This window comes from Ictalurus punctatus, chromosome 18, assembly GCF_001660625.3.
Source record: "Ictalurus punctatus breed USDA103 chromosome 18, Coco_2.0, whole genome shotgun sequence".
Taxonomy (NCBI): Eukaryota; Metazoa; Chordata; class Actinopteri; order Siluriformes; family Ictaluridae; genus Ictalurus; species Ictalurus punctatus.
This window is the reverse complement of record NC_030433.2, coordinates 13,139,497-13,159,997: the sequence shown is the minus strand read 5'-3', so window position 1 is coordinate 13,159,997 and position 20,501 is coordinate 13,139,497. Positions and strand designations below refer to the sequence as shown.

The following is a 20,501-nucleotide window of genomic DNA, read 5'->3' as shown; positions in this document are numbered from 1 at the left end:
CAAGAAGGATTAAAGAGAATCATTCTTTGCAAGACAAGTCAACACCTCAAAAATGTTCCTAAAGACATTCCTCTGACACAGGCAGCAGTTGAGAAGATGGTTAAAGATATCCTAGAGAAGCACCAGGCAGCCCTGCAACAACAGCAGCAGACACCAAAAAAACAAATTAGATCCTGTTTAGCTTGTGGTCAGCCAATGTCTCGTTACCTGGGTGATGGCTCCTCGTGCATTTCTTTTATCAGGCTGGTGATGTTAAATACTTCTACTGCTCCAGAGAAGTCTTTGAGGCATACTCTGCAGAGGGACTGACCAACCCCAGGATGCCATTTGAAGATTTTGCAGACACTCCCTTCTTTCAGCGGGAGCTGGAGGCCTCAAAGCAGAGGGGGCAGATAGGAAGAGGGTGATTGAAGAGAGAGGCAAGAAGAAATCATTAGTGGACCATCCTCTGGTCGTCTGTGCAGGTTCTGCCACCAGCCACTAAAACAAGGACCCAATAGCCCTCATATCTATACTGGTTTCCCTGGAGTGGCAGGCAAATACATTTACTGTCCTGCTAAAGTGCTCTCTCTGTATCAGGCACAGGGAAGGAATGCAGAGATGACATGGGCAGAGTTTCAGCAGTCTCCATTCTATAAGGCTGAGAGGCAGAGGTGGATTGTTGAAAAAAGAAAATAACTCTGTTGTGAAACACAGCATTTAAGGTCTGTGTATGGCATGTCTGATTCCAAGCCAAGGTTGGATTTTGGTAAATAGTTACAAATCCACAAACACTTACTGTGTAATACTGTTGTCCAAGAATCTCTTTCTGTTCGTTCTGTGCGTGCTCACCGCGCTCGCTCTCTCGCTCGCTCGCTCGCTCTCTCACTCTTTCTCTCTCTCTCTCTCCATTGTGGAATTGTGTAGACATCTTTGTATTTTTAAAAAAAAAAAGTTATTTATCTGGTGTATTTGTAAATATGTTTTATCTTGCTTGTATTCGTAAATGTCTTAAAACTCTTAATTCTTATTTGCAATACATTTTCAATTTTATTTTATTTTTTTTAATTTTTCACATTTTCGTTATGGATTCCACATTAAAAAAAATTTTAAAATCACTTTTTAGCCAAGGTGGGAGTCGAACCATTATTTTTCGATAGGTCCGTCCGACCTGCCTCTCGGATTTTCCACGCGTTCTATTGGCTAGCCTGGGGTCTACACCTATGTGCGACTTCTGCACATGTCTCGTTTTGACGATTATTTGGGTTGATATACGATTTTTGAGGAGTCTGTGGACTAATATGATGTCAAAACTCCTGAGCCACACACACACACACACTAAGAAAGTTTACCGATTATACCATACATATGTTTGAAAAATTGGCTAAAATGCAATGCAGTTTTACTGCCATTTTTAAGCGAGTTTTTATTTATAAAGAGAGACTACAAAAGGGGTTTTTTCGAGATGCGTCAACAACATACAACATATTTCCTCCTCCGACCGTCTTTAAATTTAAAAATAACAAGAGACGGATTATTTATAACAATACATTTCAGTTGATGGATGTAAATGAAGGGGTCCACCACTAGGGAGCGATAGCCAAATGCAAGCAATCAACTTGAGGTAAACTTATCTCATTGGAACAGAGCGAGCTGGAGTCGATTGTTCCGTAAATTTGGGAGTTGACTCCAAGTCGGCTCCCGGTCATAGGATTTAAAGATTCCATTTGAGTCAGTAGATTCTTAATACAAATACTACTACTACTACTACTAATAATAATAATAATCACAGTATACTATTTTGATTGACAGTAGATTTAGATGTGTCAATCTTAACACATTTATTAACTTCATGTTGTTTGAGCCAAATCAAAGCATATGAGTCGATTCCCGAGTCACGATGCGCGGGAACGGAGAATCAACTCATTTGAAGGTCGACTCCCGGCTCTACAGCTAATGAAATACTGACAATAAGGAACCAGTGGGTATTTGTTGTTGTAGTTCTGCTTTCGTGGTAAGTTTTCATGTGTTTGATCCATTAAACGTTTTCGTTGTGTTGATATGCAATGTACAAACGATTTCCGTTTACTTCATGCAAACATATATTTACTGAAAGGTTAGCTAGATAGCTAAGCTAGCTAGAATTCGTTTATATTTACTAAAGTAATCGTTTGTCTGTGTTATTCTCACAAGTTTTAATCACTCAAACAGCTTGGCTACCGTATTGAGACGTTATAACCGTATATTTTTGGTATTTTGCGATGTCAAGACTGTAGCTAACATGATTGCTAAATCACAATAGCTATAGATTTATGTTAGCTGTACGATAGCTGTACCATTGGACATGCGCTCAGTTGTTTGAATGTTTTTTTTCTTCATGGTTTTACATGGTCGTTTTAAAAATTGGTTTGTGTTAGAACTCTTGGTTTGAATGAGTAGCATCGTGTGTGGGGGGGGAAATAAGAAATGTTAAGTTTTGTCAAGCTTTTTTTTGTTTGTTTAGCTGTGTTGTGGTTTCTGCCTCTTCGCCAAGAGTCCATTTTGTATCTATTTCTTATCCGTTCATATCAATGAACATGGCGGAGACTACGTGCACTAAAAAAATAACTTCGCCTGATGGATAAACTGTGAGAAAGCGGTTTTTGTTTTGTTTTGGGGTGGGAGATATGCGGAGAATATAATATCGCGAGTCTTCGACATGAAATCGTCACGAGTCATCTCTCCGGCCATTTTGTATGGAGGTTAGAATTGTTTTATAAATCCAAATAAATAGATTATGATCTACAAATAAACGCAGCGAGATTTACAAAAATTAAACAAATTCATCGAATGAGATCCACAAATATGTTAGTAGTTTCACAAAAATGAAACTACTAACACATATTTGGGGGAGGGGGGCCCTGTAGTTAACCCTGTGTTGTCTGCTCTGTTCAGGGGAAAGTAGCTAATCCGAGCTCAAGAAGTCACCACGTGCGTCATGGACTAATTTGCATATTCATTGCGTCATTATCATTTGACACATTATTAAACTACGCTACATGAAAAGGGAAGCTTTTCCGAAGATACATAAAATAAAACAATAGATGCAAAGAGTTTTATCAGAATAGGAAATAATATAGCTTTTTTATTACTGAAAAGAAAAGCTTGTCTTTAGTCATGGCACCACAAGAGCTGTATTGATGTCTGCTCAAAAAGTCAGTGTGTTTATTTCAAATAAGAGCCTAGAGACAAAGGTCAGTAAACAGGTCTAAAAAGTCTCCAAATTTAGCAACAAATTCCCCAATTTTGCAACGCTGTTAACACAGATGTTTGGTGAAAGTTTTATGTTATTTCTGACATCTCTTTTTGCTTTTAGGGACTGCGTCCAGTTGCCAAGGATCCTGTCCAAAATCCAACCTCATTGCAGCCACTAAAAATGGTGAAGATATTTGTTGGTAATGTAGCTTCAGCAACCACCGAAGCAGAGCTGCGTGCATTGTTTGAACAACATGGTGTTGTCTCTGACTGTGACATCCTGAAGAATTATGGCTTTGTGCACATGGATGAGGAGGATGCGGCACAGAAAGCTGTTGCTGCCTTGCACAAGCAAGTTCTCAATGGCTCGCGCATCACCGTCGAGTACGCCACCACCAAGGTGCGCAACGCCACCAAGATCTACGTGGGCAACGTACCTGAGGGTGTCACAGCTTCCAAAATCAAGGAGCTCTTCCAGCCATATGGCAAGGTGGTGGAGTGTGATATTGTGAAGAATTATGCATTTGTTCATATGCAGAGGGAAAACGAGGCCTTGGAGGCCATCAGGGAGCTTAATCATACGAAATTGGAGGATCAAAAAATTTTTGTGTCACTCTCTCGCAGTAATCAAGCCAAAAATAGCAGAGGAGATGACTATTTCCCCCCTCCTCCCCATCACTATCCACCCCATCCGCACCATCCTCCTTACTTGCCCCCGCGTCCTCCACTCGGCGATTTCTATCCGCCTCGAGGTCGTCTTCCGCCACCACCACTCCCACCGCCACCTCCCCGCTCCTACTATGACCGCGAAGCATATGAGAGAGGTGTTCGCCACGATCCGTATGCCGCCGCCCCGCATTTTTACGACCGGGACCCCTTCGAGCGGCGTCCTCCGCCTTCGCAGCAAACCGCCTCGCCTCCCGTCGCCCCTCGCTACTACCGAGAGCGCAGCCCTCTGGGCAATCGTCGGTCGCTGCTGCCTCCGCCGCCACCGCCGCCGCCTCCTAGCTACATGCGCAGCTATCCTCGTGGTGCTTCGGGCGCCGCAGTTCCTCCCCCGTCCTCCGCCGCGGCCTCCGGCTATCAGCGTTACTCGGTCGGCTCAGGCTTTGATAAAGATGATTACGTGGAGGACAAGTACAGCAATGGCTTCGGCCGTGGCTACTAAACTTGCTTTGTCCATAAAGTCGATACGTCTCCCTTTTTGTATAAGGCAAGCTAATAAACAGGGACATATCTGCAGGAATTAGGAAATATTCTATGATGCTTGTAGCTAATTCTCACAATGGGTATAGCGCAGCTAATATTCTGTTAAACTGTTCAACTTAGTGTATTAGAGAATCAAATGCTGACTTAGAATTTAGACACGTTTTTTTTTTTTTATTGTGTAAAGACTGTAGGTGTTATCATTTTGAGTATTTTTTTCAAAATTAGAAGATTTGATTTCTTCAAATTGTCTTTTAATTAAGTGGTATGTTTTGCATGTATGTCAGTTTAGATTGTGAAGGACTGCCTAGTACTAGTGAGTGCGCTGTTATCATAGATTTTTGTTACAGGGGCTTAATGTGCTCCTTATTTAAATTAACCCTAGCCCATACCAGCATGGTTACATTTTTGTACAACATTAAGGCATATGCTATTTCATTAGATTTTTCCTAAATCATTGTATGTGACTAGCATGATTAAAAATGGTAAGGCTCTAAATTGAGGTTATACAACAATCTTATGGATAGCTTTCACACAGACTTTGCGGACAGATAGCTTTCACACAGTTACGTTGCGTTCCAGAGCTGGGACCCGCATGAGGAAGAGGGAGGACGTTATTAAATATGCGGTAGTGGGCAGAGCCGGGGGACGACAACTGATCATCAAATCGCATCTTAACAGCCGCCCGAACACAACATCGACTCGACACACCACGCTTGGAAACAACGTCGCCTCCTAGGAAAAAGCAGCGTCAACTAAAGGAAACTCGGGGAAAACAAATGACCATCCGCTACATAAAACAAAAACTACAACCACATAGTCGGTATTGCTCCTAAAATATTGTGGTCAGCCCATTAATCGTTCACACAGACTTTGTAGCCTTTCTTTATATTCAAGACGTTTTAACATCTCGATACAATGGACCTGCTTGTGATTAAAACTATGATCAAAACCCAAATATTGTAGCCTATCCTACGTGTGATGGTGTTTCCCTACATTCATTTTGTTAAAAACTTTGTTAAAATGTACCTCTGAACCCATATCTCGACTGGATGCAAACCGATGTCTTTTATAAATGGTTGAGCTCTTTAACAGGTGTCCGAACGCAAGTCGATTTCTGTGCTTGGTGTGGTTACTTTAAAAGAAATTTAGTTATGTCATAACAGCCGCTGTCGTTTAAATAAAACCGAGTGCTCTGACTACCGTTTTTTTCCGTTGTAACGTTTTTTCCCTTTGAATGTCGCACACATTTCGCACCCGTTAACACTCGTTTCGTTCAAGTGACCTGTTGACCTGACCACTCTCTTACAAAGAAAGCCAAGAAACCAGCTAATATTAAATGGTCTTAATAGGGGCCTATAGTACTCCAAATTTTCCACCACAGGTTCAAGGTCTGCTATTACTCTACTGCCTTGCCTTGATCCCTGGCCAAAAGTTTCATACCATATTTGCATTATTAAAAGAATTTGTGGCTAACTGTGTTGCCATACACGAAATACAGGTAAGTTAATTGCACAGGTAAGTAACACTGGAAAGAATGTTTGGTTTTGTCTAAACATTTACATGTTTTTTGAAGCACTCATGTCAAATTTGTGTTTGTTTTTTTTTTTGTTTGTTTGTTTGGTTTTTTTTCCTTCTTTTTTCCATTCCCATACAAGTCATCGGATTGTCAGGCAAGTGTTTTTGGAGTAATTTTGTAATTTGTTTTTATTTATTTATTTATTTTTATTTTTTAAATCTTAACATGTGATTTTCAGTGATTTTAAATTTTACCTGTTTTGAGACAAGGTTGAGAGATATCCTATTTGCTTTTAAAACAGAGCAGCTCACACTGATCTGGGAAACAGCAAATTTACACAATTTTCCATTTTCGACAAATGTACAGTATTTTTTTTGTTGTTGTTTGGCTTTGCACTGCGACGCTGAAGCCATGGAAGTCTGGTCCAAAATCTTTTCCATACAGTAGATATGCTATCTAGCCAAAAGTATATGCACACCTGACATTGAACATCCCATTCCAAAACTACGGCTCCACTAGCATTAGTGTAGTTGGGCACAGTTCATCCCAAAGGTGTCCCGTGGTTGAGGTGCAGGCCTCTCGAGTTCTTCGACTACAGCCTTGACACACCATGTCTTTCAGGACCTCGACAGTGCACAGGGGCATTGTCATGCTGGAACATGTTTGAGCCCCTTAGTTCCAGTGAATAAAATCTTAATGCTACAGCATACGAAGACATTCTAGACAATTGAGTGCTTCCAACTTTATGGCAACAGTTTGGGGAAGAACCACATATGGGTGTGATGGTCAGGTGTCTACATACTTTTTCTCTTTTGGCCATATATCCACACACTGTAATTATATGCCTCACACTGCATCCAATGTAAGTAGTGATTTTGGTGTAGGTTTATGCCAAAGCCACACCCTGAAACAAGCAATCTGCCTAGGTTAGAATCCCTGTCAGTCATATGTTCTGTCAGTATGAAAGTTCACCCTCTTACAACAGGATTCTGGTAAGTAGAGAATTGCAACCAGTTGCTCTCATTAGTCGGATGTTGGTAATCCACATATTTGTATTTTGGTTACCGAACTGGGCCCTGCCAGCACAACTATATAGTTTACAACTTTGCCAAATATTACAATTCTCCACTTATATATCATGTAAATAAAGCAAAGGGAAGGAGTTGCTGATGTGATTTAGGACATAGTACTGCAGTCTATAAAAAAAAATTAACAAAGCTTGAACATGAAATATTAGCGGAATATTAATGCTCACGCTGCTTCTCAGTGCTTGGCCACATAAAAATTGCAATTATGCATCGCAGATGAACCACAAACATCGTCGTGTTTGGAATCAAACAATAAATGCCCTCCCCAGACTGCTTTCAACAATGCCGTTTCATAACTAAATGTCAACAGTGATTGGCTTATGTTGAATTCTTTACAGTAAACTCAAATAAAATCCAAGTCGTATTACAAACATTAATAAGTGTGCCATAATAAAATGAATAATCATTGCTTCTTTTTAAAGTTTAGAAACTACAAAGCCATGCATAAACTACAGTTTAGGCAGAAAATATGTTTAACTTAAGCTACAAAATTATCGGTGCCATTGGTAAATGTGGGTAAAACGTTTATGAAACAATGTCTTTGGTTATTTCGATATATCTCACACTAAAGAGAAATCTAACATTTAACTGAAGTATATTTATTCAAAGGATGTGAAAAAAAAATCCTCAACTTTTTTTTAAATAAAAAAAACATAATTATTGGCATTCTTGCTTTTAATACTTTGAGTCTTCACATATAGTGCTTAATGAGATTGGAGGTTACAGAGCAAGGAATCTGTCCAAATACTCCATGGTCTTATGTTCTTGCTTGTGGACTCTTTTCCTCAGCCCACAGCCTTTCAATGGAGTGCAGTTCAGGAAACTGGGATGGTCATGTCATAAGATTGATTCTGTGGTCATTCACTCCTTTTTGTGTGGATTTGGACATATGTTTTAGATCATTGTCCTGCTGATAGATGCAACCATGGCCCATTTGCCAAATTTTCATTTAAAATATACTTTGGGGAATTTCATGATACTGTGTACCCTAACATGGTTCCCAGGGCCCAGGACCCTGCTTAACAGTGGGGATTAGTTTGTTTTCTGTATAAACATCCTTTTTTTTTTTTTTTTTTTTTTTTTTTTCCCCCCCCCACTCCAAATCCATGTTGAGAATTGACAGAAAACTATTTTTGTTTCATCAGACCATAGAACCCAGTTCCAGTAGTGTCTACTGAACTCCAGGTACTTATATTTGTTGTTAGATGAATGAAAAGGCTATAATCTGCTATGCCTTCCAAATAGTTTGTTGTCATGGCGGTAGTGTCTAATTGGAGATTTGGTGACCCCAAAATGCTGCCATCTTCTGCAAATTTCCAGCCATGATGCCTCTATAACTATAACCATCCTCCTCACCGTGTGTGAGGGGTTAAATACAGTTGTATCCATTTCCAGGCAAGAGCATTATAGCTCTAGATGTTTTAAGGTTCTTACATAAGCTTGATCGTGAATATGGGTATTTTTGGGCATATGTAGCTATTTTTATAGCCATTGTCTGATTTATGAATGTCTACACACTTTTTTTCCTAATTTATTTTTTGTATTCTCAAATCCTCCCCATGTTGTTGAATGATTTTGGCCTCTGTGTTCTCTTGTATATTTATATCCTGGTGACTGCTGAAGAGTTCCTAAACTTTCAGGTGAATCTAAATTAAAATATAAACTTGAATAACCCTCTGGTTTTTTTTTTTTGTTCATAAGAATTTTTAGGAATGCCAGTTATTGTGAGACATGGGCTTTTGTTTGAGTTCAACATGCAGTTTGATACTGCATCAACCAATCCCTGTCGACATTCATTGATGAAACATGCAGTCATTCATAGAAATGGGGTCAACCCCACCCTTCCACAACCTAGGAATTCCTTAGTAGTTTCTCTTGGTAGTTTCTTGAACAGGCTTTAAGGTGACCACTTAGGGTTACTTTCTATGGGAAAATACTTTAATTGTAAAATAAGAAAATAAATTAATGGTACAATAGTGAATATAGATGATGCCACTATTTTTAAATTTTTGATTTTGTAGCTTGTAGAATGTTTGAAGCCTGTCAAAGACGTTTTATACATGTATGGTTTTTTTGGGGGGTAAAATAGATTATCATTACTTGACAGTTGTGTTTGCCTCATCACTTGAGTATAAAATTGATGTGTAATATTTGGAGTAGATGGAAAATTGTGTAAATTACATTTATTATTTTAAGAATACCAACTGATTCAATGCATCAGTTGCCTCATAAAAACATTGTTCTACTAATTAATCTAAATTGTAACATAAAACAACTGTACACTGGCATGTACTGGCCAAACCAGACTACCAGGTTTCTATAAACACAATGGCTCTGCATCCCAAATTTGTCTGTTGTTTACCAATGCCTTGAAGAGCTCTCTTTGATTAGTAGCTATCTTAGTCTTTTATAGCCACATTTTCTAAACACTTGTGTACCAGAATTATAAAGTCAGATTGTCATCCAGCTATAGATGTAGTATGAATGTTTTGACAATAAATTGCTGTTCTGTGCTTATATTTAGAGATTGCAAGATTTATTGTCCCTACTTCAGAAATCAGGGAAGGTGCACTTGAAATTAAGGCATTTTCTCCACTTTCAAAGGGATGTTTCTAAATAGGAGCTTGGATGCATATGACTCACTTTCAATCTAAATTGCAAAATTTAACCAAGAACAATATTTGAAAATTTGTGAATTCAACTGAACAATCATTTCTTTTTGTTCTTAGTTAACCAACATGTCTTCAACAAACATGTCTCCTGTAAATTTACAGGGTGTGTCTGTTCATGTATGGAACATGTGAATAAAGACAGCTCTATTATTATGTGCTGGATGTCTTCTGTATTTTTACAAAAAAAGATTATTAGACGAGTAATTCTTGTTTGTGCTTGAGTTCAATAGCTTTTATGCCATTCTTTTACGTAAGTTATGACTCCTACTGTAGGCCTGTGTGTGGTTCTATCATCGTAAACCATTGTATCCTGATAACCAGTTCTTGTGCCTCCAGAAAAAGGTTGGATGTTTGGGAGAAGTGTTTCAGTCAAGGCTAGATCATCTTTACACCTTATGTGCATCAGTACTTAGTTCCCATTTTGGGAGTTTGTGCTACTTCATGGTGAATCCCGTTAATAATGTCATTTGGGGCAGTTGTAGCAGGACAGATTTGAAGGTGGCAAAATAGTTTCCATTGTCTTTCAGTGTGAAAAAATGTTACACAGGTTCATTTGTTACTCAATGTAAAATATAACATATAAGCACTCTCAAACGCTTTCAATCAGTTAAGTACCTTCAGAAAGTTATAGTTGTAAATTATACTAGTAAATTCACTTAGTAGAATAAGTACCAAGGTAGCATACCTGCTCAGGGAAGTCTAGTTTTTCCTGAGAATGTTAAGAAGGCTATGACTTCTTTTGGTCACTTTAATTAAATGGCTTTTATCCAAATAATGTCAGCTTCAATCCAACTGCATTTTTTTTTTTTTTTTTTTTTAACTGAATGTTCTGAATCTACATTTTAGAACAGCGTATCTTCAACGTTCAATGGGTGGGAACTTTATAAATGAAATACTACATAGCTCCAATAAATTAAACTGTTGATCCACATTTGCCTAGTATGTCTAATATTTGAATAGTTGGACTGTGCTCATACAATACTTTTTATTGAGCATAATGGAGTTAGTGGATTAATAAAGCAATAACAAAAAACACTGGAAAAGTTGACGTGTCACAGCACCAGTTGTTCCTTGTTCGATCCTGAGCTTGGGTTACTGTCAGTTTCCCAAGATCTCTTCATGGGTTTCCTCCAGTGGCTCTGGTTCCCTCTCGCCTACCAAAAAGGTTGATTGACTATTCTAAATTGGCACCTGGTGTGATTGTGTGTGCATGGTGAACAGTTGTGGGCTGGTGTCCCATCCAGTGTGTATTACCATGCTGCTACTGATGATAAATGGAAGGGGTTGCTTCTGCAAAAAAGTTTGAAAAGCACCAGCCTAACTTATGGAGTTCTTTGAGTATCCAATCCTGGCCCATAAGAATCCCCTGTCCTGCACATTTGGTGTTATCCCTGCGCTCCCAATACACCTGATTCAACTAATTAGCTAAATAACAGCCAAAGTGGGTTTGCTCGAGCAGGGAATATGTTAAGATGTGTAGGACAGGACCAGGGTTAGGCAAACGTGAATAAATATCAGTGGTTGAGATCTAGTATAAGGTGTACTTGTCATAGTGAAGGAAAAAAGGGGAGGGTGGACTGCACAGAAATCCATACAACGTCTTTGTGTTTTATTGAAAAACGTTCATGACCCCCCACCCCCTACACTAAGTGCCCTCCTGTGGCGAAAGGACGCATTGCAAGTAATTAACCGGAAGCCATTTAGCGGAAGTTCCTGCATGGCTTAAAAGAGAATCGGCATTATTAAAGTCCTGAATACTAACAGATTTACATAAAGCGTAAGTATCTATGTTGGTTTTGGTAGACTGAGGTAAGATAAAGGTCACACGAGTACAGAGAAAACATCTTTCTAGCTGTGCATTTGTCTAGAAAGCAGTATTAGACAAACTCTGTGTGCGTGAGAGAGAGAGAGACTGCACTATTTGTTCCAGCCCTGCTGAAAACAAAACTATAAAAACCCTCATAGAATTTTTAATGGGAATTATATTGCTTTTAATGGTCCCTCTGAGTCTCTATTGGTAATTTGTTGCCTTCTGTTGACGTTATGGCTGGATACCATTTAGGACCAATAATGGTATTGGTTTTAATGGTTAACTGATGGTATTTGTAGTGGAAACCATTAGAATTTCTGTGATGGTTTCTATTGTTTTTTTCAGCAGGGAGGTTCTTGTTGAAGTAATATTGTGACACCCTAAAGCAGCTGTTTTTAACATTTTGTAGCCAATTACACCATTTTAATGGCCCTTGGTCCTTATTAGTAGAAATGTTAAGCATACTACTTTACAGTAATGCACTGAGAATTCATTCATACATCCAGTCCACAAGATGTATGGCAACTTTCTTATTTAAAGACTAACATTTATCTCAACAAATAAGTATAAAAACATATCACACAACATTTTAATTGTTTGTTATACATCAAAGGTAAAAAAAAAAAATATATATATATATATTACATGGATTATTTTTATTTACACATTTAATGACACTTTTATGAATGTCTGTGTAAAAGCCTACAACTGCAGCTGCTCTGCACTCACCTTGTGTAATGAGCGGCCCGGGATTGTGTGTCTCACTGCATCTTATCAAAGTCAGGAGATCTAGTCGAGATGTCACCTCCAAACGAGTTCGCCACAGGACCACAAGGCCACTGAAACCTCCAACCTGCAACAACTAAACAAGTTGTAGCAAATGGTTGGGTTTGTTAGTTTAATTAGGTTCACGAATTGTATTTCACGTAATAATATCATGAGCATGAAGCATAGCAGCCTGTCCACATCCAGTTCTGTGGTATTCATTCATGCTTTTTTTGTTTGTTTGTTTGTTTGTTTTGCACTGGTTTAGTAAATATTACATGCAAATATCTGTAATTAATATAAATATTCATTACCATTGTATATGCTTACAAAGTTTTATTATTTTTTTAAGCTACAGCATGTACTGCAGCAGTAGGCTACAGAATGATACATCACCCATGTGTGTAGATATTGGGCATACACGAGAAAATATAGCATGAATATTGTATTTTGTAGTATTTCTAACTATAACACATGACCATGCCATACAAAAATACACTTATTTATATATAAACACACATGATTAATATACTAATTACACGTACACATATTTTCATTTTAAAAAGCAGCGTGTGGTGAAAAGGCGTCTTTGAATAACATGCGCATGATGGATGGGTGCCGCTGCAGTCTGGTATAAAGTGAGCTTACAACAAGTTCCAAATTGAATTGAAGGCTAGTGAAATTGAAAAAATGAACAGACGGTGTTAATTACTATTACATTATTACATTTTGTTTAATGTTTATATGCATAGAACTACATTATGAATAAGTGTTGGTAAAATACCTCAGGAAACCCCATGTGGGATCACGACCCCAAGGTTGAGAACCTAAAGGCAAACTAAGTTCCTTCTTTTGTCTCACTTGAGGAACCTATTTTCAGATGCAGTCCACTATGAGTGCAGTTCCTCTCAACTCTGGAACACAGATTCCTCTCTTGGGTCTGAGCACGTACAAGCTGCGCACTTATGGAGAGCTGTACATGTCCCTCAGTGCTGCTCTTGATGCAGGCTATCGTGCTTTTGATACGGCTGCAGCGTACGGCAACGAAGGTCAACTAGGGCAAGTCATCAGGGAGCTCCTGCCCAAGCATGGCCTTGTGCGTTCAGACGTGTTCCTCATCAGCAAGCTGGGACCATAAGACCATGGTCCCAGAGCCAAAGAGGGATGCTTGAGGAGTCTGAAACAGCTGGGTTGTGAATACATAGACCTGTATCTGGTGCACTGGCCTGGGATTGGGGGTTTAGAACCAACAGATCCCCTACATGCCAAGTATCGCTCGCAGAGCTGGGCTGTACTGGAGGAACTTTATGATAGTGGGAAGTTTAAGGCCATAGGGGTCTCGAATTACACTGAGAGGCATCTTTTAGAGTTGTTTAAAAGCTGCCGTGTGCCTCCAGCAGTGCTGCAGATGGAGTGTCACCCGAAACTTATTCAAATACAACTCAGGGACATGTGCAAAAAGGCAGGTGTTCACTTCCAAGCGTACTCATCTCTTGGAAAGGGTGCACTCCTGGAGGATCTGGAGGTGAAGGACGTGGCTGAGAGCTGTGGACGAACTCCAGCTCAGGTGTTACTCCGGTGGGCCGTTCAGCAGGGCATTTCTGTTTTGCCTCGCTCATCGCAGCCACAAAGCGTTCAAGAAAACATCAGAATCTTTGACTTTGAGCTGAGCGAAAAAGAAATGCAGAGACTTGATGCCCTAAACTGTGAAACTAGGTATTGTACGAGAGATTCAACCTCCATACAATAATAAAGTTGTTATAAAATAATTCTATAACTGAGTAATGATTCAGGGCTTAAATATGCCTGATATGCCTCTTTAACATTTAAGCCCAGGTTAAAAGTGCCCTCTGTATTAAGTTGCCTATGGTCACTTGTATTACTTTTGTAACATGCCCCTGGTCTTTGGAAAGATGGTGTATTTTAATAAAATTATTTTTGTGTGACTGTGCTATTGAGTACTAGATCAAAGTTTAACACAGTATAAGCTTCAACACTGTAGAGTTTGGGTAAACGCGGCAGTAGATATTGAAAGTCAGTCCCTCCAGGATTTTGCGATTGCAGAAATGAAAGGAAACTCTGCAATATTTGCAGGAGCTTGCAATTTTTCAAAATTATCATAGATTTCATCCAATATTTGGTTACGATGACATCACTTCGACAGACCGGCAAAACAATTTTGTGAAATTGCAATTTGGCCAATTCAAGTAGTTTTCAGATAAAAAAAAGCACACAAAAAAACCTCTGCAAGTTGCATCGAAAATTTTGAAAAGAGCCACACCAAATTCAAGCATTTGGCCGTAACACTAAAGTTTTCTAGGTCTGGTAATCTTTGTTAATTGTAAAAATGTCTGATACCTGGCTAAATAAAAGCAGAAATTTATGGAGTTCAGAATTTTATTTTCGATCACAAATAATAAATTAAACAATGACACAAATAGAACAAATTGTTATACAAACAGCTTCATCACAATATATTTAATGCAGTATAAATTCTTACCAAGAGCTTGTGAAAAAGACACACAGAAACACATTTCAAGTAAGGCATCAACAAAATGAATAAGAGATTCAAGACCAGCTTACACAGCATTTGGGTTTTCCATCTGTAATGATTTGCTGAAGCAAACGTTTGGCTGGAATTCACTGTACTTTTGCATACAAAGCAATTTAACCCAATCTGCTAAAGTCCAGTACTGTGTGTGTATATAAAAGGCCAAAGACAACCACCAGCTCTTGAAACATGAAAAGGTGTGAAATCCAAAAACATTTCATAAACACATTATGCACTCAGGTCTCCAGTTGATGTCTTATTAAAATGGAAACAATAACGAAAGCAACAGCAAATGCTGTGATAAAAGAAAACCCTGAGACGAACCTGACTGAATTAGACCAATACCCGCATCATTAACCACCACTACACACGACTTTCACAGGCTGTTTCAGTGACTTTTGGAGTCACTTGCAATATATTTACATTTTCCCAACAATTCCTTTAAAACCTTCAATAAGACACATGTTTAAAACTCAACATATTTTTTTATATATATATATATATTCATTTATAGAACAATCATAGACATCATAGAACAATATATCACATTTCTTACCAAATATTAAAGGGTACAAAGTAATAAATAATTCATAAATATTTAGGGGTTGAATTTTATCAGTAAGTATGAGATTGTCCATAAATATCAGATTGTCAGTTAAGATTGTCAAATCTAAAAACAATTCGTTACATTAGGTATTGCAGTGGTCAAATGTTTAGCACCTTTCTCCTGTAATTTCATAGAATTAAAAAAAAAAAAAATTCTAAAAGGAGTTTGGCCTAGCACTTTGATGAAAAGGCCATACTGGTGACAAACATGACCAGCCTTCGTCTTGATGATTGTTGCTTCACTTTTCACTCTATTTTAGCTGTGTGAAATTTTATTCTCTTCCCTCCTCCTCCTCCTCTCTAGATCCCCAGAGGAAGGAGAACCACCCACGGTTGGATTGCTTCTGTGACACTTTCCCAGGACTGCTCACTCTCCTTATGTCCTGGCAACATCAAGACAAAAAGAATAAATAAAGGGGGGGGAACGAACACAGACGAACGTTCTGCTGGTTTTATGAGTACATGTATAGTTTTATTTGTTCCCAGTGTCCATTATGTACTCATATGTCATGCATCATTAATATCCCTTCTCATGATTAGTATTGAAACTCACCCCTCTGTCCAGCCAGGTGTCAAATTCATCACTCATCCTCCTCAGCTGTCGTCCATACTTCTTAGCTTTCCACAGTGCAGCAGGAGCAGATTGGGATCGGCCTCGGAATGGGGCTCCGTCTGAAGCTCCTCCGCTCTCTTCAGCTGAAATTCCATCCTGGAGCTCAGCATCTTCCCAGCGGCTCACCGTGTGCACCTGGGACTCAGAGTAGAGTCGTACTCGACCTCCGACGCCTGAAGCCACAAGCCACACCAGAGTGAGTGAGGGATTAGAATAACATTGATAAATATAATCTTTTATTTTAGCCTTTAATTCCACCATTCACAGCTGAAAATTTATTCTAAAATGTTGCTATAAAAAGAGATTTATTTCTCTTATACCACAGAACATTTTCAATTGTAAGCTAAAGGTTTTGCTCTATCACTTACATAATAGAAGCTCTAGAGTTTTTTGTGACTGTTGTAGCCAAAAATGCTTTATTTTACTATGGCTGTTTTTTTTCTTTCTTCAAAATCTGTGATGCAATTTACTGAGTTTTTTCCTGCGTTTTTTTGTGGAAAACTACTTGAACTGCAGTTGCACAAAATAGTTTTGCATGGCCTTTCGTAGTGATATTTACTGGTAAATAAGACCTTTCAGCTGCACTCATGTTTGACACACGTAAACTGAAGAGAGCTTTGGCTGAGTGCGTGTTGTGATGATGTCACATGGCCCAAATCTCAGCAGAAAATCTGTTGTCATTTTGAAAAAACTGCAAACTCCTGCAGATATTGCGGAGTTTGCTTGATTTTGCGTTCATTTCTGCCATCCCAAAACATGAAATCCTGGAGGAACTGACCATTACATTAGAATTGCTGATACTGGATACTATAAATACCATAAAATAGACCATAAATAATCATAACCTTACAGAGAACATCACCATATCAACGATTATACTGTACATCTTTGTGAATTAACCATTTGTTTTACTCAGTTTATCAGCATTTCACCCATACAAGTCCTGCGAATGAACTATTACTAAAGAGCCAATAACATATAAGAAGGAACGTATTCATTTGATTTGAATTATAGCTAGAAATTCTGTCCAAGCTGCTTTAAACCCGTGTGCGTTCTTATGGACATTTTTGTCTTTTCGTTTTTTTAACATTTTGTCTGTGTTAATACAAACAGCATAACTTTTCCAAAAGGTGTGTATTTTTATTGAAATTTTAATATTTCACCATCATTTGCTTTCATAAATCTATTTTAAACTAGATACACAAAATACTTACACTCAGGACCTTAAGGATGAAAATGACCCCATTGAAACCCATTCACACTGTAATATTTAATCCCTGCGACGTTTAAGCACAAAACCATGTATTCTGTGTTAATAGGCTTTTATTTTGTTCACAAGGTTTCAAAACATTGATTTTTAAAATATTTTTATTTTCTGAAATGTGCACTATTTTCTCAGGTTTAGCCTCTGGGGAAAATACATGCTTTTCATTTTGTCTGATTCTGCTGTATTATAGAGCACTGCAGACCAACTGAATAAATGATGCAGCTATAATTGTGTGAGTGTGTTTGTATGGATATCAGAGTTGTGGTTTGTATGTGTGAACATTTAATATGAGTCAGAGAAGGTTATTGAGCTTTGAAGATTATTTGCATTATGTAAAGAAACCGACGTTTAAAGGGTTAAAATTCTGAAAATGAATGAATGTTTGGTAGTTATAATCAGAACTGATGCTGGTGAAGAAAAATTAATATATAATATTTCTATGACAGTTTTTTTTGACATTTTTGTCCTTTATGGACCTGAGTGGTAGATTTTTGTTTTGTTTTTTAAATCTGACACTGCATTAAAAAAAATGCATCAAAATTAATGTTATTGTTGATCATTGACATAGTAAAGACTGTAATAATAGAAGAAAAAAATCTGCTTAGAATTTTGTATATGAAAAATCATTTTTCTTTTTTTTTTCATTAAAAAACATCTGAGGCATTATGTAAACAAACCAGCTTTTAAAAGGTTACAATTCTAAAAATGCATGAATGTTTGGTAATTATGATTAGAACTGATGGTGGTTATATATATATATATATATATATATATATATATATATATATATATATATATATATATATAAAACCCATGTGTAACTTTTTTTAATTGATGCACGAGGGTTAAGAAAATGAATCAGCGCCTTCTGATGAATTCGATTCGAGAATTCAACATAAACTGAATTTATATGAGCAGTTTTTTTTGTTGTTGTTGTTTTTTTTTGTTTTTTTTTTACATTTTTATGTTGGTGGTGTTATATGACCAGAGCCCGCACCTGAGAAAGATGATATCTACAATAAATGACGTTACAGATCTTTTTTTTTTTTTTGCTTTACCATATTTGGTAGAAATGATCTTGAAAAGGTCCTCTAATGATATTCCACTGAGATTTCAGTGTCACGATGAGATCATCCTCACAGCAGACATAAATGTGAACAGCCACAGTCATGATAGATAAATAGATAGATAGGGATAACATTTTAACATCTAAGCTTCATGTAGTCTTTAGGACTTTCTGAGTGTAAGGCACAATTGTCTTACTTGGAGAGTCAGTATTCTCGACTGTCTCTGACCATCTTGATTCTTTGTCATCCACAGGACCGGCATCTCCTCTTACGCTTTGTGGTGTCTCATCCATTGTGAAAGCTGGTGGCAATGAATTATTACAGGTTCATCTGTTAGTCATGAGCAGTATTAACTGAAATTCAAATGAGTCAGTGCAGAAATAACAATGTCCAGCATCACAGGAGTTGATCTCACTCTGCAGGCTTGTAGATTACATGTAGACTGACATTACTTCTTTAGTTAGGAGATCTCCAACTGGCTCAGAACTCATATTAATATGGAAGCTTAAAATGACCTAGGAAATCTCGAAAGCTGCCTAGAAACGAAAAGAAAAGAAAAATCCACAAAAGTTACCTGTAATTCTTGATGAATTCCCGAAGAAGTGATTCAGAATGGTTCCTCCTCCTTCACTTCCTATTCTGGTGTTTATTACTTTTGTATATTCCTCCTTATCGAAATTAAAACGAGCTTTCCTCAGTCTCAGTAGGTATTGATTGCTCATGGCACGCGACACACCCAGATAACAAAAGCTAACATGTCTAGCTAATCTGCAAGTTTCACACCCAAAGACGCTCTCCCGATTTCTAATGTTGACATCACGGAATGAAAATAAAGAACAAAACACCGCGCCCTACGCGACATCTAGTCAAAGTGATTGTCTTCGCCGACTGTCTAACAGGTGGCACCGTCTAATTTCTCACCCTCTCTTGTTTTGTGAAGCGGCGTGTCTGATGATCTCATATCACCTCGGGTTTATTGTTGTTATCTGTGTACAGTAGTGTACAGTTTCAACTCACAGCCAATCAGGTGCGAGGAGGCTTTCTGGCACAGCCAATCAGAGACCGCTGCTAGGCTGTTTTTTTTCTTTCTTTCGCGGCTGTCCTGTGAGACGTCACTGTTGCGATAGGGCTGTACCAGCTCGCGCTGTCGAGCCACTTGTTTACTTCCTATGGTTATAAAACACACAAAGGCAAAGTAAAAATAAATAAATAAATTATATATATATATATATATATATATATATATATATATATATATATATATATATATATATATATATATATATATAAAATAAAATAAAGAGTAAAAATAAAGAAAATGATTCGCTTCATCACTCGATACGTTCCATAAAGGTGTATCTAATAAAATTATGGGAAATGTATAACAGTATTTTCAAAATTTCACTAATATTAAATATACCTCAGTTTAATTTTCCTGCTAACACGCTGAAGTCTGACTCGTTTTCCTGAATATGATTTTGGATTCCAGCGACTAAATCACAAGTAAATTTGAAAGCATAAGCTTGGAACAAGCGTGTGGTGGAATTAGACACAACATGGTCCTTTTTTCTTCTCTAGATGGCGACAAAGGGCATTTTAACATTTTAATTGGTCTACAACTCAATAATCAAATCTCTACTCACCTTTAATACAGGTTCTAAAACAGCAGTCAACAACCATCTTCCTTGAGATCTTCCTTCCTGCAGGTTTCATCTCCAAACAAAATCTAACACACTTGTTTTAGTTGATCAAGAACTACTTGATTAGAGGGTCAGGTGGGCACGATTATGGTTGGAGCTGAAGACTTCAGGAAGGTAGATCTTCAGGAACAGAGTTGGTGACCACTGGTCTAAAACATGGAGTAAAGAGAGCCACTGCTTATTTATCTAAAGATCTTGGATGCATTTAAAAGATGCTCTATATGGCCAAAAGTATGTCAACATACGTGACCATCACACCTGTACTGTATGTGGTTCTTCTCTAAACTGTTGCCACCAAGTTGAAATCACACAGTTGTTTGGAATTTCTTTTGTATGCTGTAGTGTTACAATCCCTTCAGTGGAACTAAGAGGCCCAAACCTGTTCCAGCATTACAATGCCTCTGTGCATACAAAGCAAGGTCCA

At 37.9% G+C, this 20,501-nt stretch overlaps 3 protein-coding genes across 3 annotated transcripts; 2 read left to right on the top strand and 1 right to left on the bottom strand.

The window, feature by feature from the left end:
• Positions 1–1,864: 1,864 nt before the first annotated feature.
• zgc:77262 (RRM1_2_CoAA_like domain-containing protein) lies at positions 1,865–5,618 on the top strand. The gene is made up of 2 exons (XM_017492279.3): positions 1,865–1,993; positions 3,335–5,618. Exon 2 carries the CDS (start codon positions 3,395–3,397, stop codon positions 4,379–4,381), a length of 987 nt encoding a protein of 328 aa, XP_017347768.1. The 5' UTR covers positions 1,865–1,993; positions 3,335–3,394; the 3' UTR covers positions 4,382–5,618.
• A 154-nt stretch (positions 5,619–5,772) lies between these two features.
• On the top strand, positions 5,773–14,224 carry zgc:110782 (uncharacterized protein LOC541358 homolog). The gene is given in 2 exon segments (XM_017492277.3): positions 5,773–11,475; positions 13,154–14,224. A coding segment is annotated over 1 exon segment (870 nt). The 5' UTR covers positions 5,773–11,475; the 3' UTR covers positions 14,024–14,224.
• Positions 14,225–14,652: 428 nt separating this feature from the next.
• Positions 14,653–19,394, bottom strand: bada (BCL2 associated agonist of cell death a). Its single transcript, XM_017492278.3, has 4 exons — positions 18,952–19,394; positions 18,574–18,678; positions 15,984–16,216; positions 14,653–15,813 (listed from the first exon to the last, which is right to left on the bottom strand). Exons 1-4 carry the CDS (start codon positions 19,097–19,099, stop codon positions 15,703–15,705), a joined length of 597 nt encoding a protein of 198 aa, XP_017347767.1. The 5' UTR covers positions 19,100–19,394; the 3' UTR covers positions 14,653–15,702.
• Between the last annotated feature and the right edge of the window lie 1,107 nt (positions 19,395–20,501).

Coding starts and splice junctions, on each gene's coding strand:
- zgc:77262 (XM_017492279.3), top strand. CDS start 3,395: ATGGTGAAGATATTTGTTGGTAATGTAGCTTCAGCAACCACCGAAGCA.
- bada (XM_017492278.3), bottom strand. CDS start 19,099: ATGAGCAATCAATACCTACTGAGACTGAGGAAAGCTCGTTTTAATTTC. Junction 16,217..18,573: donor CGAGAATACTGACTCTCCAA/GTAAGACAATTG, acceptor TTGTGGCTTCAG/GCGTCGGAGGTCGAGTACGA. Junction 15,814..15,983: donor ACACCTGGCTGGACAGAGGG/GTGAGTTTCAAT, acceptor TGATGTTGCCAG/GACATAAGGAGAGTGAGCAG.